The 17213-nt window shown below is 45.6% G+C and overlaps 2 protein-coding genes across 4 annotated transcripts in view; one reads left to right on the top strand and one right to left on the bottom strand.

Annotated features, from left to right (window-relative positions):
- On the bottom strand, window positions 1–13683 carry Coq9 (coenzyme Q9). Its single transcript, XM_010638897.3, has 9 exons — window positions 13539–13683; window positions 11193–11361; window positions 9664–9799; window positions 4845–4987; window positions 4490–4574; window positions 2810–2914; window positions 1459–1614; window positions 982–1035; window positions 1–660 (listed from the first exon to the last, which is right to left on the bottom strand). Exons 1-9 carry the CDS (start codon window positions 13612–13614, stop codon window positions 625–627), a joined length of 960 nt encoding a protein of 319 aa, XP_010637199.1. The 5' UTR covers window positions 13615–13683; the 3' UTR covers window positions 1–624.
- The window catches only part of Ciapin1 (cytokine induced apoptosis inhibitor 1), a 16520-nt gene continuing 12980 nt past the window's right edge, over window positions 13674–17213 (top strand). The window contains exons 1-2 of one of the 3 annotated variants that reach the window (XM_010638895.2): window positions 13674–13768; window positions 13866–14147. The gene's annotated coding sequence lies outside the window, so the exon portion shown is untranslated. The remainder of the gene's footprint in view (window positions 13769–13865; window positions 14148–17213) is intronic. The other 2 variants (XM_010638894.2, XM_010638896.3) reach the window with 2 other exon arrangements.

Genomic DNA, 17213 nt, shown 5'->3' on the forward strand with positions numbered 1-17213 from the left:
TAGGCAACTGCTTCAAACACATTTATTATTCTTTATAGATCCTAAATACACCGATAACTCTTCAATGCATTTTGGCGTAATGTGATGCTAGGCTTGGAATCACAACACTGTCCAACAGGGACCTGTCCAGATGAGGCAGCTTTCTGAGGGGATCTGCAGGAGTAGCCTCTCAAGCCAGCAGCAGAGAACTGTGTTCATGCCTGTGCTGTGCTGGGGATGAGCTGACATCCTGTGGCAGCTTCAGACCTTTCCTCTGTCTTGGGGGCCCAGAGAGCACGTCTAAAATAGCTAAGCCATGATCAGGGTGCCTGTGAGACCACGATGGGGCATGCTGAGTTTTCTGTGGCTTGGATGCATCTCGTTTTTCAATCATGTAGCTGCAGTACAGATAGGCATCAGAAGGCCAGGGCCTGCTATCAGAAACTGAAGAGGTGGACCAGTGCTAGGCCAGAACCAAATCATCAAGTGCTCTGCGGTGTCCAGGTAGCTGTGGGAGTGACTCTGGAGTCCTTCAGTGTGTGCTCATTAACATCCTACTCCATGGCTGATGCTTCATACTTCTCAAATCCTCTTAACTCTCCTCGCTGGTTTTCTTTCAAGCACTTTGGTGTATTCCCCTTCCTCTCACCGGCGCTGGTTTAGACCTGTCAGATTCTTGAGCTGACACAAGGAGGGAAAAGGAGTGGTGAGTCCTTACACTGCCTCTAGGCGTCCACTGGGAAAGACTGAGGTTTTCAAGGCAGAAAGCATAGCTATGACACACCAGAGTCCTGGAATCGGTGAATTTTCTAGGTGCCAGTAAAAAATAACAAGGTAGGCCATTCTGGACCAAGACTGACACTGGGGCTGAACCAGTGTCATTCTTACTATTAGCACTCAGTTTAAGGCTACAAGCTATGTGGGGTCAGTGATACATGTGGTAAGCTTCACAGGGCCAGAGCAGGATTGGGGGTAGGCAGGGGTAAGCTGGGCAGTACTTACTGTCACTGCTGCACCCATGAGTCCTTGCACAAGAGCCTCTCCAGTGGACTTCACCTAGAAAAGTACAGGTCAGGTTCCCTTAGGCCTCAGAACAAGCTCAAAGGTGGGAGAGGGACAAATTAGTTTCGTTTTGTTTGTTTGTTTATGGCAGCGGGTATCGAACTCAGGTCCTTACACTTTTGAGGCAGGTGGCAGAACCTCTGAGCTAAATCCCTGGGGAGAGGGACAAATTAGAAAGACTATGATCCCCAACAGATGGAGTCAAGATGGCCCTGTGTACTGGAGGAGGGGCCTATGGACAACACACAATGGGCAAGGGCACAGCTCTTAAGGGGCTGCTACGAGGAAGAACCAACCAGGCTCCCTGGAAAGGCCTTTGGGACTGGCAGCTGAGGCCCTAGGGGTCAAGAGAACACCTGTGGCCCGAGGATGGGTATGCTGACTGAAAAGGTTTCCTAATGACTGGTCCCCAGCTACCTGCTTGGCAGTGTGGCCCATGTTCATTGCATCATTAATCCGGTTTTCCAGGAAGCGCCATGTGTCCTCAAAATCTGGGGATGAGTCCTGCATCATCACCAGCTCTGTTGTGTTGTAGATGCCAGCCAGCACAGCTCGGCGGGTGTACCAATTAAACTGCAGAGAAATGCAGCCAGGAAGGTAGGTTACTACTGCTGCTGTGGGCTGGAGGAAGCCTGAGGTAGTTCCTACCCAATGCCTCAGAGATTCTCAGGCTCCCTTCTGATTTCTTCCTTCCCTCGAGATACATCCAATGCTCTGGTCTACACTAATGTTCCAAACCTGGTTGGGCATCAGAATTTCCTGCAGGATTAATGTAAGCTCCTGGGCTCAATCTCTAGCATTTACAGTGGGCCTGAATGATATCAGGATGTTGAATCAGCATTCCAAGTGATCTAGGGACATCTAACCTATTTGGAACTACTAGGGAAAAGACTGTCTTAGGACATCTGAGTTGCAGATAGGTGTTACAATTAGCCAGTTACCACCAAACCTTCATGTGCTTATAAATAGGGTGGGGGCTGAGGCAAGATCAGGGACAGTTTGCAACTCCTGGGCAGAGCTGAGAGTTCAAGTTCCTCTGTGACTTCTGCCAGTCCTACAAATGACTCTTCAGGGAACCAGCTCAGCTGCTCGGTGTTTTATTCCTTTAATTTCTTTTACTTTCTAATTTTGTTTTCCTATCATCTCTGTGGGTGGTATATTCCCACATGGAAGAAGCTTATTACAGCACTTTGTTATGAGTGGATCTCACAAAGTACCATCACATTTTAATTTCTTTTATGAAGGTGTACTTTGTTCTTTTAATTTCCCACCAGAAACATGGTAGCATTAACAAGTCAGATACTTCCCGGTGCCTATTTAGAAAAGCTTAGTGATCATTTAGCAAAGCAGGACAATATTGGAAGGGGGGGGGCGGTAGTTTCTTTTGGCATTCTTTTTTTTCAAAATCAGTCTCAGTAAAGACAAACACTGAGGAATTCTGCTGTAGAATCGAAATCTGAGGATAGTGAAGCAGAAACGGCTATAAAAAAGCAGCCCAATCCCAAGGGACTCTGAGGCATCATGCTACCACCATAGGTGGGAAGGAAAAATCACTAGTTTGTGGCTAAAATGCTGGTCTCTGAATGAAGAAAACGTAGATTCACTTTGGCTAACTGAGGGACCTTCCTCAGACCGTAGATGGACGACACTATGCACATGTGGTCACACACACAGGACAACTTGTGATCAAAGAAATTTCACAAAATTTTTGAAGAAATCCTTAACTCAAGCCTTTCCTGATAACAGTGGGTCTGCAGAAAACACTTACGTCTGTGGACTGGTCCCCAGCATAATGCCACATGTCATCCACCATGCTGGTAAGCAGGCTTAGGCTGGGCGGGATGTTGTGAGGGAGCAAGAGGATGCTGAGGGCCTGCGAAGAGAGTAACAGGAAGAGATTCCGCACACAGGTAACAAGAGCACATAGGTGGTTCTAGAGTCCCAGGGAGACAGTCAGCTCTGGTTCTCTCACACCCACAATCCCAACCCCCACGATGTGAGTTCCCAGCAGCTAATGACCCTGACTGCAGCTAATGGGAGCCAGGTCATACTTTTGTCCTAAGCTGGCCCAATCAGATTCTCCATCCCTAACATTTGAAATTGGGACTGCCAACAGCCAAAGGGTCCAGACTAGTCTAGAGTCCTGAAAGCAAGCATGGGGAGGGCACCCCACTGTCAGAGTTAGAAATGGAGAACAGGAGGGGGCAAAAGTGATGGGAGTGTGAGATGGCTTCATGACCACACACAAGGCCATGCCCAGAGCCCAGCAACAATCCTGGCTGCAGCTCACCGCCACAGTATCACAATAAATTCCTTCTTATTCTTTTGCTTAATTCACATTGATTTCTATTTCCTGAAAGCAAAAATTCTTCAATACTAGCAATGACACAAACCAGATCACTCTATTAGCACATACAGCTCCCCTCAGCCCGGTAAGCCCAGGTTGTATGACTTTACAAATGCTAAAACCTAAACCTAAGGGCTGTGACCTGGGGAGCTGGATTGGCTGGAAGATCTCTCTTACTGAAACAGCCCAGAAAGAAACTGTGAAATGGTAAGGCAGTGAGGGCCTAGTGTGTACACTTGCAGAACTTCAACTGCAGGAGGCAGGACTGACTCACGTCGTTTTCCCCTCACACCCAGGTGGGATCAGGTGCACTACAGGTGTTTGAGTATCTGTCAACAAGAAGCCTGAAATTACATGCTCAATGGAGTCTTCCAGCTGGACTGAGGACACTGAATGCTTGAGTCCTTCTCATTTCTGAAGTGCTTTGACTCTGTAACTCAAAGAATGGCCCACACTGTGACATATTTTGAAACAGGAAAAGAAAGCCTCAGAAAAGCTAGGAAAAAAACACACCCACGGAATAAATACTCCTTTACCCAAGCATCACAGTGACAATTTGACAAGAAGTCCTAGTCCTCGAGATCTGAAACAGGACAGGCTATTATTATTATTATTATTATTATTGTTAGTTGGGGGGAGGGGAGGGAGCAGGGGCTCACTATGTAATTCAAGCTGCCTTGAACTCATAGAGATCCTATGCCTCAGCCTCCCAGGGGCTGGGATTACAGGTGTGTGCCACCATACCCAGCTAGGTCAGGGCTATTAGTGAAGTAAGATAGGCAATAATATACTCTGCCTTTTTTAACCTCTTTCAGGTATTCTTCCTTGTGGAAGATTTAGTGGCACACTCAGGACACTGGAGCTCATCTGAGATGTCACTCACATATCCAGGAACTGAGACACTGATGGCTTAAAGTTGCTCTCTTTGTATTCCCGAGCATGAAACCTAGCTCTACAAACCTTACTGTGCATTCCTGGGTTTATGGAGAAGATTAATGAGCTAACTTCTCAACAGTGTACAGAATCCTCTGAGTGAAAGGTGTTGAGAATGAGAGATATTAATATTATTAGTGCTTTGGGGCCTGGATATGGACTCTGTACCCGGGGCCAGTGCTCAATGTATGGAATCAGCATTCTCAGTCTGGTTTCCACTGCATCCCTCAGGAACTGGTCTGTCTTCCTCTTCCTGGAAGAGGGGAAAAGAAAACAGTGTGTCTCTGGGTCACAGGCAGGGGCTCAGTGCTGCACTGCTGACTCAACCCTGAGGAGGTAGGTCCCACTAGCTTCTGACACTGATTGCCACGTGGGCTCCTGGGTTTCAGTCCCTGCCAAGCAGCAGGGTTGTCAGTATCACTCGCTTTTGGCTCTGCTTGGGTTTGTTTTATGGGGTCAGCTGATGCGATCAGAGTCCCCCATCCTCAGCTGCCACCCTGAGCAGTAACACCGCAAGACTTACTCTGCCTGGCCCAGCTGCACCAGCTTCTGCTCCTCTTCTAGAATGCGGGTAAGCCGAGCGTTGCACTGGGTCACAAAGTGCAGTATCAGCTCACTGCCGTCATTCCCAAACATGCTGGCTGCTGCACTGGAGAGACCCAGAGACTACAGGAGGAGAAAAAGAACAGAAAAGTAGTGGGCAGGGGTTGTGGACATTTGTTGTCTGGTCATCAACAGTGCTTCCTCCAGTAGCAGAGGTGGGACTTTCAGCCAGACCCCTACTTTTCATTCTAGCCTATGGGATTCTGATGAAGCTGACCACCGCCAGTCCATCCCATACCCACCAAGCCCCTGGTGTGTATGCAAAGCATGGGCCCCAGGCTAGCAAGACCAGAGCTGAAAGACTAGCTCTGGAACGGGCACATGACCAAGTGCAGGTCTTAAGAGTGCACCTTGGTTCTCTTGCTAGTGCTGAAGGGAAAGTCCCCTTTTCACTGGGCTGCTGTGCTGTTTTTAGTCCTGCATGGGAAGTGCACACTGAGAGGGAAGTTTGGGGATGAAAGCAAAACCGAAGTGGTAGAGGCAGTTCCTGGGAGCAAAGTCTAGGAATGCTGAGCCAGAGCTAGTTTCAGACTTTTCTGTCATTACGTGAACCAAAATATCCCCTTTCTACCATGGGTCAGTAAGAGCTGAGCTCTGAGCCCAGAAACCTGGAGCCCCAATACTCCCTGCCTGACCCTCTCACTTCACGTGGATTTCTTGGAAATGGATCTGTATTTAAAATAAGATTTTCCTAATGAATTGCCAAGGAGCTAAAAGAGCACAGAAACTTTTTATTAGTCCTGATCCACAGCAATCACTGAGAGTCTACTAGATGCAGAACTGACAGCAGCAGGGACAGGTGGCAAGAAAGGAGCACAACTATATTAAATGTGAATTTCTACTGCTGACAGGAGAAACTGCCCCTCTTTTGGAAGAGTGCGTAGCTTTTTGTTGTTGTTGTTGTTTTTGGTACCGGGGATCGAACTCAGGTCCTTGTGCTTGCGAGGCAGGCGGCAGAACCACTGAGCTAATTCCCTGGCCTCTACTGTAGCTTTTATAGAGGACAAGTTGACAGCACGACAGAGCTGCAGGAATCAACACTAATGGCAAGTACATACTAACTGCATGCAGGCACTCTGCTAGCACCTGCATTTTCATAGCAGCTGTGAGGGGTGGGTGTTGTTATCACCACCTTATAGATGAGGAATCTGGGGGTTCAAGCTCTTATCCCTAAGGTTAGAGATGCCCTCTAATAATGTGTAAAAAGAACCACAAGAATATACCTACTCCTGGGCCAGTTAGGAAGCCACTATCTCTCAGTTCCAAACCTGTCCTTCTAGGTTCAGTCTGTGATGCAGGGTCTGGGACTCTGCAAGCCACATTTTGGGTTCCCAAACAGGCTCTGCCATAGGGGTCCCTAGAGACGGGCTGAGGAGGAGGAAGGGACTGGCGCTTTCCTGTTGCCTGCAAAAGCTCCTGGGAACAGCATCCCGGTGATGCTTCTTCACTTGGCAGCTGCAGCTCCCTCCAGAAGCAGAGGCTCAACCTGGTTTGCAGTTTTCTCAACACCTGCAGAACTGACTTCACCTCCCACCATCCTCTCCTCACCCTCCCAGCTCTCCCTCCCAGGTTGGGTGGCAGCCCCAAAAGACCCTCCCTGCAGTACAGAGACTGCAGCGCCAGCTGAGCACTGGCTCCTCCTCAGGGGCCTGAGATTCCCCTTCTTAGGATTCTCCTTCTACCACCCAGTTTGAATACAGTAAGTCCCCAACTGAGGAACATTCAGGTTTCATAGATGTACTTGTATAAGACTCACTGTCAGCTTATGAATGAATCCGAATCTGACTTATGAATAATTCTCCTGAATGGAACTTGTTTGAGTTAGGGGCTGACTTTATTCCTTCTCTTCCTCTTGTTCCTTCAGCCCTGCCTGCAGTTGCTACCTCTACAATACCTTATTCTTTTCATCCTTTCTGTTACCTGCTTATCAACTTTATACCTAGTTAGCAACTCCTTATATTAAATTCTATTCCCAAAACTGGTGCAGTTGTTGTCTCCTGACTGAACCCTTAGCAGTACAGTCCCTGAAAGAGCAACCTCCCTTCTTGAAACCTGTCCTAAAGAAATGAATAAAAAGGGCTGGGGATGTAACTAAGTGGCACCATGCCCATCTGGCAAGCACAAGGTCCCCAGTACATAAAAAAAAAGACATGAATAAAAAATGTACTAAAGTATGTTGTACACACAGGTTACAATAACCCCCGCAAAAGGAAACATTCAAACATTTACGAACTGAGGCTTAGTAAAACCTCATCACTTTCTGTAATGATTCTTTAGAACCTTCTTCCTCAGCCTCAAGCCTCTCCTTCCTTCCCCAGCTTCAGGTTCACAAGGTAACTATACCTACTTCAGAGAGAAACCAGAAGCCATTCCCTGAGAACACCCTTAACCTGCAGCTGTCCTCTGCAACTCTGCACCTAACCATCTTGGTCAGTCCTTTCACTTGTTTCCTTGATCTCATAATTCTTGCCACCGGAGAACCACATGGCTTTGATTTTGCCTATTTTTCTCCCGCATCTTCACTCGCATTTATCAGAACCACACTCTGCCCTCCATCCCACTTCCCCTGTGGGGCACACCCTCAACAGCCAAATGCTTCCACACACCCCCACCTTCGGCTCGTGCCTGCACACCCTCCAACTAATTTCTGATCCTAGATTCCACCCCGCAATCTGCAGCTACAGTAAACAGTGTCAAGTCGTTCAATCCACCTTCTCCTGCTCTGCTTCCAATACTAGGATGTTCTAACTCAGACTTACTTCATGATTCATCGTTTTACCCTACCTTTAAAGGTTAGAGTTCCCTGAGGGTCTGTACTTCCCTCTCTTAAACACACTATAGTCTTGCTTTGGGCATCTGATTCACTTCCAGAGTTTAATTGTAACACGGTGCAATGCCCAAAGGTCTACCTCTAGTCCAGCTCTCTCCTCCAATTCCAGACCTGTATGGCTGATACCTCTACTTGGTTGACTCAAAAGACTCATAATCAACAAGGACCAAGACTGTACTGATCATCTGTCCCCTGGCCCTCTTCTACTGGGCCTACTCTTGGAAAACAACACCACCACAAGCCCACACATGTAAACTGACAACTCTGGTGCCATCTTATCACTCCCTCCCATGGCCAGTGTTCCACCAAACTCACCCCTGTGTCTACTACACTGCTATCACTCTGAGCCAGACAACCTCATCTCTCCTGGATGACTGCAGCAGCCCCGGAAGATTCTCTCTGCCTCCATCCATTCTCACTCACTCAGCAATGCTGTGAAATGAGAACTCAATACTGTATCTTCAATTAGTCTTAGAACTAAAGCCTACATCCTGACCTTTTGTCCTCTGCCAGATTTGGTCTCCATGGATCTTTTCTCCAGTCTTATTCAAGTCTTTCTTCCTTCACTCTGTCTGACGGTTTCCTACGGTTCTCCTAACACAATGTGCTTCTCTATTTGGATTGGTCCATCCCTGGGTCCCTGCCTGAGCCAGATAAAGACAACTCACTCCTCTGTTCTCAGCCTTTCCTGATCAGGTTGCTCTATTGCATGTCCTGATAGCACCTTTTCTTGTTAGCACATGCCACATTTTAGAAGTACATACAGTGCATGTCTGATTTATGTTGCTGGTCTTGGAAGCACCTTAAGGGCAGGAATTTTGTCTGCTGTGACCACTGTTATGTCCTTAGTACCTAGCACAAGTGCCCAGTGCATAGTATTTGCTCAATAAATATTCAAAGAATAATTTTTAATTGAAATAATGAACATTGAAATGTTGACAGTAGGATCTCTGGTGCAATCACAGGTGATTTATTTTTACATTCCTTTCTATATCTCTTTGTACTATTCCAGTTATCATATAGTAGAGTCAATATTTACATTCTGCTGGTATGACTTTGGTTACCATCTGTGCTCTTTGGAGTAAGACAAAGAAATAAGAGTTGCGGTTAAGAAAGCAGCAAATCTGCCTATTGTCCAACATGTCCTACCCTCAGTGTTCTCAGAAGGCATCTGGATGACTCTGTACATGTGGCCTAAACATGAGACCATTGCTTCATCTACATAGCAGTCTGTTACAATGCAGGAGCAAAAGCTGTCAGAATTACTGAGAGATTTGGTATGTTGGTCTTTTCAAACATTACATCTCATTAATTCTATGATTTACTTTTTTTTTGTTTTGTTTTGAGACAGGGTCTGCCTAGGTAGTTCAGGCTGACCTTGAACTCACTATGCAGCCCATGCTGGCCTGAAACACAATGATCCACATGCCCCAGCCTCCCAAGTGCTGAGTTTACAGGCATGCGCCAACACGCCTGGCTAAAATATGGTAATTTTGATCACAGCAATTTCTTGCCTAACAGGCTGTCTTAGAACAGTTCCTGCCAGGGATGGTGGTGCATACTTGTAATCCCAGCTCTTGGGAGGCTGAGGCAGGAGGATTGCCTTAAGTTTGAGGCCAGCCTGGGCTACACAGTGAGTTCAAGGCCAGCCTGGAATACGTAGCAAGACTCTGTCTCAGAAAAAAAAGAAAAAGAACATAATTCCCAAGAACCAAGTACTCTTATAATTAAAAACTAATCCCATTTCCATGCTATGGCCACCAAAATAAACTAAACAACCAAACAAAACCAGACAATCCTATGGTTGGGAGCACTCCAAGCAGGCTAGAAGAAGGCAGGAGGCATTCTGTTGCACAGTCCTACTTCTTGCTGACATGGGTCAGGCTGCCCCACCCTAACCCATACACACCTCGGCTCCCTGGGCAATTGCCTCTGTTGTCCAGCCATGGGCAGGCACAAACTCCAGGGCTGCTGTCAGGATGCGGTGCTGTAGCTGCTCCTCACTCTCATAGTCCTCCTCCTCCTCGCCACTCTGGTCTGTGTACCTAGGACACAGAGACAGGGGTCCCCACGCTTCATCTCACTGTCTACTGCCTGGTGGACAAAATGGGTGAGACCCGAGGCTCCAGGTCTCTAAGCACATGAGGAAAGGACATTAACTTCTGTGTCAGTCTGGATGTCTTCACGCCAATGGAGTGAAAATCCTGGCATCCTTGTCCTCCCACCTGATCACTGGGAGAAGGGACCCAGTAATCCGATCCATATTGTCACATGAAGCCAATGCTCTGCCCTATGGCCCTGGGTTTCCTCATTTATAGCCAAGGACTTCTTTATCTGTAATCTACACCAGATTGTAACTCTACCTTCTCCTCATGAGGGGGGATGATGGTATTATTCACAGGGCCGGGCACACAGAAGATCCTCAAAAGATATTTGTTAAATTTAAATGAAAACTATTTTAACTAGGAAACCAGATAAAGAGGATGAATAAGCTCATTTGACATTGAAGAACATTTCATTTCCAGTGGCAGGATTAAGAAAAAACCAAATCTAACAGAAATGTAAATTATTAACTTTTGGGAAGGCAATCTGGCCCCACATATGTAACAAGACATTAAATGTGCTTATCTTTCACCTGCCCCTCTTTCCCTCCTCCCCCTTTCTTCTTGCTAGGAATCAAACCCAGGGCCTTGTATGCTAGGCAAGCGTTCTATCACCAAGCTGTGCTCCCAGCTCAAATATGCTATCTTTTGATTCAGTGCTCCCACTTATTCTTTTTTTTTTTCCTCTTTTAAGTTTTTTAAGACAGGGACTCGTATGTAGTCCAGGCTGGTCTTGAACTCACTGTGTAGGCCAAGCTGGCATCAAACTCGTGGTTGTCCTCCTGCCTCAGTCTCCTAAATGCTGGGTTTATAGGCATGTGCCACCAAGCCTGGAAGTGCTCCCACTTCTAAAGAGCATCCATCACGCATTTTATTATTCTGTCCTTCACAATCATGAAGGAAATACAAATTTTCATCAGTAATACAGGTTAAATAAATTTTGGCCCACCTATTGCTGCAATGTTGTATAACCATTAAAATAATGTAAATTATGAAAAGACATTAAAATAATTACTGATGAGTAAAACAACAGTAGATTTAATCATTTATTATATATACACTTATATGTGAAATATAATTAGAGAAGCATTTAAGAGGGTTATCTCTGCAGGATTTTAAGTAATTTTTGTTTTATTTTTGTGAACTTCTCAGTATTGTTTAGATGTATAAAAATATTTAGGAAGCATTTTTATGAAAACAGTAGGCTTTTTTCAAGGATAGCCTTGGAAATGATGGAACTGGAGTAAGGCAATGGAAAAGAAAGAGGAAGTGGAGGAGACAGTTATCCAAGCAGGCAAATTGGCCCTGAATGGATGGACTGGGACCCTGTGCTTACCTGGGGGGTGGGCGAGAAGATTCTGCATTGGGTTTTTCTGTCCCCTGTGTCTCAGAATGCTGCTCAGAAACAGAAGGGGAAGGTTGTGGCTTCTGCTCCTCTGAAGACCTTAGTTGCACAGCTGAAGCGTGGAAGGCACGCAGTACCAGGGGCGGTCGGCAGCGGGACACTGAAACAGAAACTGGGCTGATCAGCCAGAAAATCCACCAAAGATGAGGTCCAGAGTGGAAACAAAACTCAGGAAAAAACGCAGGACAGAGGTTCCCCAGAACCACTAACCCTTATTCCACACAAAAGCCTTGGGCAAACTGGAACCTGCAGGCAATGATGTGATGAAGCAAGAAACAAATACCTATCTGGCTTCTCAGCCTGTTTCTATCACTGGTCAGCTGGGTGGTAATCCACCTCAACACCTTTTTTTTTTTTTTTTTTTTTTTGTTTTTTTTTTTTGGTAATGGGGATCGAACCCGGGACCTTGTACTTGCGAGGCAGGCAGTGGATCCACTGAAGTAAATCCCTGGCCTCATCCTATTCCTTTTAACTATGAAGACTGTAAGGACTTACTGTCAGATATGGGTACCTTTCTCTCTTTGTTCCTTTCCTTGGTGTCTTTTTTTTCATCCAAATAAATGGTATCATCAATTTCTTACCTAAGAGAGTCACATACGCAACTCTTATTATTTTTTATTTTTGAGACAGGGTCTTGCTAAATTGCCCAGACTGGACTGGAATTAGTGATCTACCTGCCTCAGGCTCCCAAGTAGCTGGGATTATAGGGGTAATAATCTGTTTGCTCAATGATAATGTAAAACCCAAAGAAAAAGTGAAGTGGCTGGACATGGTGCAAACCTGTGATCCCAGCACTCTGTGAGGTTGAGGCAGGAGTAGCCACATTTGAATTCAGCCTTGGCAACTTAGCAAGACCTTGTCTCAAAATGAAAATTTTAAAAAGTAAAAGGCCTGGGGATGTAGCTTAGTTTGAAGGCCCTGGGTTCAATCTCCAGCACTGGGGCGGGGGTAGAAAAAAAAAAAGGAAAAATGACTTGAAAAGTTACATACTATGGCAAGAGCACTGGAGTAGGAATTAGAAGGCCTCCATATGGACTCCCCTAGTTATTACATGGTATCTCCAGACAAGTCACTTATCTCTACCTGCTTTCTTACCTGCACTTACACACACTTTCCTAACTTACATTAGGAAAGATCAGGAATGTTTCCTAAGCGTAAACTCACACTATTTCTTCTTTCCCAACATTATATCACAAAAATTTTCAAACTTACAAGCTGAAGGAGTCATGAACACTTGTATACCCACACTAGCTTCTGAACATCTATTATGCATTCATTACTTTGGTTTGATATCTGATGTATTTACTGCAGCTCTCAATATTATTTATTTCTAAACATTTAGTATATATATATCCTTAACCAGAGTTCAGCAAACATCCCTAAAACTTTGAAAAGGAAGGGTGAGGTCCCAAAGTATGCCTTTGGAACCACTATTAATTAAAAAATTTCAAGGGAAATTGATACACGGTGGCACAAGCCTGTAATCCCAGCTACTCACAAGGCAGAAGCAGAGGCAGGAGGATTCCCAGGTTCAAGCCCCAGGCTGGGCAACTTAGTAAGATTCTGGATCTCAAAATAAAAAAATGAAAAAGGGCTGGTGACGTAGCTCGGTGCAAAAGCCCTGGGTTCAGTCCCCACTACCAGCAAAAAACTGTTTTCAAGTGAAATACGAGAGACTATTTCACTAGGTACATATTTATGTCAGTATGTCAATGTATCGTACATTCCGTTGGTGGAAGGTGCTATTGGCTTCCTATTTATGATAGTGAAACAAAGTTTTCTTTTTAAGTGAATGTCTATTTTTAGACATGCAAACAAAAAATGCTGTTTATGGTAGCAAAGGTGGCAAAAGAATGTCACAGAATTAGTGAAATAGTAGGGAACATGACTGTCTTCGGATAATGGATTGGACACTATGACCTTTTCCAAACGTCATTGGTGTGATCCTGGCCCAGGAACCAATAACAACAGACTTCAGAATGGGTCTGCATAGTCAGTTCTGCAACCTACAGGCTGTGTCACCTGGGGCACTCCGAGCCCTCTCTGAAGCTATTAACTCTTAATCCCGGAGTGAAAGGCTCTGCCCCGCAGTTCTAGCGCCTCACAGCTGGAGACTGAAGGCGCAAACAGACCCGGCTTATTCCAGGCGGCTACGCCCTTCACTTCACCTTCCTCCAGGCCGCTACAATAAGCTTCTTCCTCCCCGCACCCAGCCTTGCACGGTCTCGCCCCACTTTCCCCTTTCTTCCCCCCACTCTGGCTCGGTGGCCCTCTCACCAGGTAAGCAACGCAGCTGCAGAAGCCTCCAGCCCGCCCGGCCCAGGACGCCAGTCACTGCCGCTGCCGCCGCCATCTTGGAAGCGGGCACCCACGCCGACGACGGCGACCGACGCGACGTGTAGGACACCGCGCGACTGGTTCCCTCTGCTTCCGCGGGGCCTCCTCATCTCGCGAGAGGCGTGAGACGCGGAGAGTGGTTCCAAGGCCGGGAGCCGGCCGGATCACTGGTGAGTACCCTCGGGGAGACTTGAGAGTCCCCAGTCCTTCCCAACGGTCTCCTCTCGGCCCACTGTTGTCCCGCATTCCCCCATTTTCTCTTCCCAGCCCTGACGTAACCTTGGCCGTCCGGCGGAGAACCCTGCGGACTTGTGCTGGGGAAGCCGGTGTGAGGGACCGCGCCTGCCCTGCTCGCCCTGGGCTGAAGCGGTGGCTCCTGGCTTTCCTAAGCTACCTCGGGCACTGCGCGGGAAAAGCCCTGAGCTGAGGTCCGGAGAACGCAGGTCTGGGACTCGGTGCTACCCGGAGCCAGCTGTTGTGACCTTGGGTCTCGGTTCCTCGGAAGTTTCGGTCTCTGAGCGGCCGGGGCCGCTCGCTGCAGAACGTTGGGTATGTCTGAACCCTCGGATTGTAAATTTGAACTTAGAATTTGTGTGAACCTTCGTGGTATTATTTTCCAAATTTGCACCATCGGGCGAATCTAGGATGCTTATTGATAAAATGAACACTAGATATTTGTCTTGGAGGGTTGATTCAGTGCCTAGGCGTGGTCTAGGAATCGTGCTTTAGCTGACCATTGTTCCGGGTGATTTTTAGGATCTGCGAAGTTTGGGAGAGAAGAGGTAGGTTTCGTTGTTTCTGGCATTTCTGAGTGACCTGGGTGGCTTGTGAAGGTCTGGGTGTTGTAGCTAAACAAACATGTAAATACAGAGTAGCAACTCCTTAGGTTACCGCCAGGGAAGGCTTAATAGCAGAAAGAAGTAAATGGTTTTTGGATTGAGGATAACTGACCACAGGAGCATGTGATTCTGAAAATGTGTTTGAAGTTAGACCCATCTTTTTATCTGTTAAAGTTATTGTGTATATTTTTTTCCCCCAGAGACAACCTGGTCTTCCTCTGCTGGGCATGGAGGAAGACCTCCTGAGCCAAAAATTTCTCCAAATTTCAGATTTATTTATTTATTTGATGCAGCACTGAGAATTGAACCTAGGGCCATTGAACTGAGCTACATCCTCAACCTTCCCCCGCCTTTACTTGAGAAGGGTTGTAGGCTGTGCTCAAACCTGTGATCTTCCTGCCTCAGCAGGCTGGTCTCAAACTCATAGGTTCTGATTTTCTTTGCTTCAGCCTCTGACTAGCTGAGACTTTAAGTATGCGCCACTGTGCCTGTCTAGGCTTTATTTTCTGAGTTCTGCCTACCCATCTTTGAGTAGGTTCTTTACTGAGGAAACTAATGTTTGGCACCAGGGATGGAATCCAGGGCTATGCAGGACATACTACAATGAACTACACTCTAGCCCCAAATCTGTCACATAAATATAAATATAAATATAAATGGCTTTTGTTTTGTTTTGAGATGAGGTTTTTGCTGTATTGGCCTTAAGCTCACTGTAGCCCAGTCTGGCCTGGAATTCCTGGTGATCCACCTGCCCAACCTAACACCTGCCAGCCTTTGAAAAGAAAAAAATGTTTCACTGTGTACACGTGAACTCCAATTTGTTAATTTTAATTAAAATTTCACTTTCTGATAACTAGCAGTATTTAGATAATTTTTTTATGTACCTAATTTAAAAGAATTTGATCCTTAAACTAAAGCCTAAACTTGTCTTATATTTTAATTTTGGTTGTGTGTGTGTGGGGGTGTGTATACGTGTGTTTGTGTGTGGCGCTGTAGATTGAACTCAGGGCCTTGCACGTTGTAGGCAAGTATTCTACCACTGAACTACACTCCCAGCCCTTGATCACCCCCTCCCTTCCAAGGAGGAAGCAGGAAGATTTGAGATTTCTTGGGTACCTTAAAAATAAAGAAGTGCAAGCCGGGTGTGGTGGCTCACGCCTGTAATCCCAGCACTAGGGAGGCTGAGGCAGGAGGATTGCTGTGAGTTCGAGACCAGCCTGAGCCACATAGTGAGTTCCAGGTCAGTCTCAACTACATAGTGAGACCCTGTCTCAAAAAAACCAAAAAAAAATTTAATTAGGCAAATGTAGTAGTTATAGCTGCACTTTCTCAAGAATCTTCAGGAGTGGTCTATGCATCATGGAGAAAGAGTCCAATCATTTTAAGTTACCCTTTTTTATTTTTTTGGTACCCAGGATTGAACTCAGGACCTTGCGCTTGCATGGCAGGTGCCTCCACTGAGCTAAATCCCTGGATTCTGAAAAAAAAAAAAAGTGCATATGTGTGGAATTCACAGACATCTGCTTTTACTCTCTGCCTGTAACATTTTATGAAAGCAATGGGTAAGTGTATGCAGTAGTCTGTTGGAGAGGTATCTGACAAACAAGGTCAGTGACGTGATGAGATCTTCTACTCCACTTCTTTTTAGTTATGAATCTTGGCCCCAAGTCACACCTCCTAAGTATGTTGGGCTTAGGTGCTGGATAGTTTTTTCCTTTTTAACAGATTCACAGTAAGAAAAAAGCAAAAAACAAAAAACTCTGATGATGAAATGTATTACACTTAGACTTTAAAAAATTTAAAAGGATTTTGTCTCTAATTTTATTTAGAAAACACTGACCAACAACAGTAGGGACTGTGCCTATATGGGGGGAGTTGATATTTAATAAATGTAGTTTATGAGTTCCCTCTAGCTGTGATATAGATGGGGAGATATGAAAGTAAGACATTTTATTCACGTCTTCTAATTTACTGACACAGTGTTTTAGAGTGTAGCCATGACACTGCAGTTCTAAGGATGAAAAGGAAGCTTCATGTAGCTCCCTGGGGAGTCCTCCTAGTAAGCATAGCTGAGGGGGAAGAAAAAAGTTTTATAGGACTTTTTGCAGGAAAGTCAGAAACACTGGCAATGGAGAAGTAGAAGCCCAGCATTCTCTCAGAACATTGTTTCACTGAACTCTGTACCAGATCCTGCTGACTGTGTTACGCATTATCTTTTCATTATTTCTTATAGCTGCCTTGCAAATATGAGGTTACTGTCCCTATTTGTTGGTAGGAAAATAGACTCAGAAAAGACAATAACTTATGGTCATATACCTAATAACAAGACCTATTGATAAATAGAAATTAAGGTCATTTACTCCTTATAATTTACTGCTCAACAGTCTATATTCGTTTTTCTGGCTGTTTTTTGTTGTTTGTTTGTTTGTTTGGTACTGGGGATTGAACTCGGGACCTTGTGCTTACCAGGCAGGTGGAGGAACCACTGAGCTAAATCCCTGGCCCCTCTGGCTGATTTTTTTAAAAAATCTTACTGAGTTTATTGGTGCTTTTTACTATACATACAGTTACATTCATCTTTGGGATCTTGTACTGGCTGTTTTATAAATGTGAGATTGATCCCAAGTTGCTCATAAAGATTTTGCAAGGGTTCTTCTTCAACATCATGTGGTAATTAAAAGTTTAAAAGTTTCAGTTTTCAGTGTCTGCTGTTTCAGGGATTTAAAATCCAAAATTAAATGACTAATAAATCCCGCCTGCCTGCCTGTCTGTCTAC

The sequence above is a fragment of the Fukomys damarensis genome, unplaced genomic scaffold (genome assembly GCF_012274545.1).
Source record: "Fukomys damarensis isolate Sample0158 unplaced genomic scaffold, DMR_v1.0_HiC HiC_scaffold_32, whole genome shotgun sequence".
Lineage (NCBI taxonomy): Eukaryota > Metazoa > Chordata > Mammalia > Rodentia > Bathyergidae > Fukomys > Fukomys damarensis.

Coding starts and splice junctions, on each gene's coding strand:
- Coq9 (XM_010638897.3), bottom strand. CDS start 13,614: ATGGCGGCGGCAGCGGCAGTGACTGGCGTCCTGGGCCGGGCGGGCTGG. Junction 4,575..4,844: donor GTGCAGCTGGGCCAGGCAGA/GTAAGTCTTGCG, acceptor CCCCTCTTCCAG/GAAGAGGAAGACAGACCAGT. Junction 661..981: donor TCATGGGTGCAGCAGTGACA/GTAAGTACTGCC, acceptor TCCTTGTGTCAG/CTCAAGAATCTGACAGGTCT.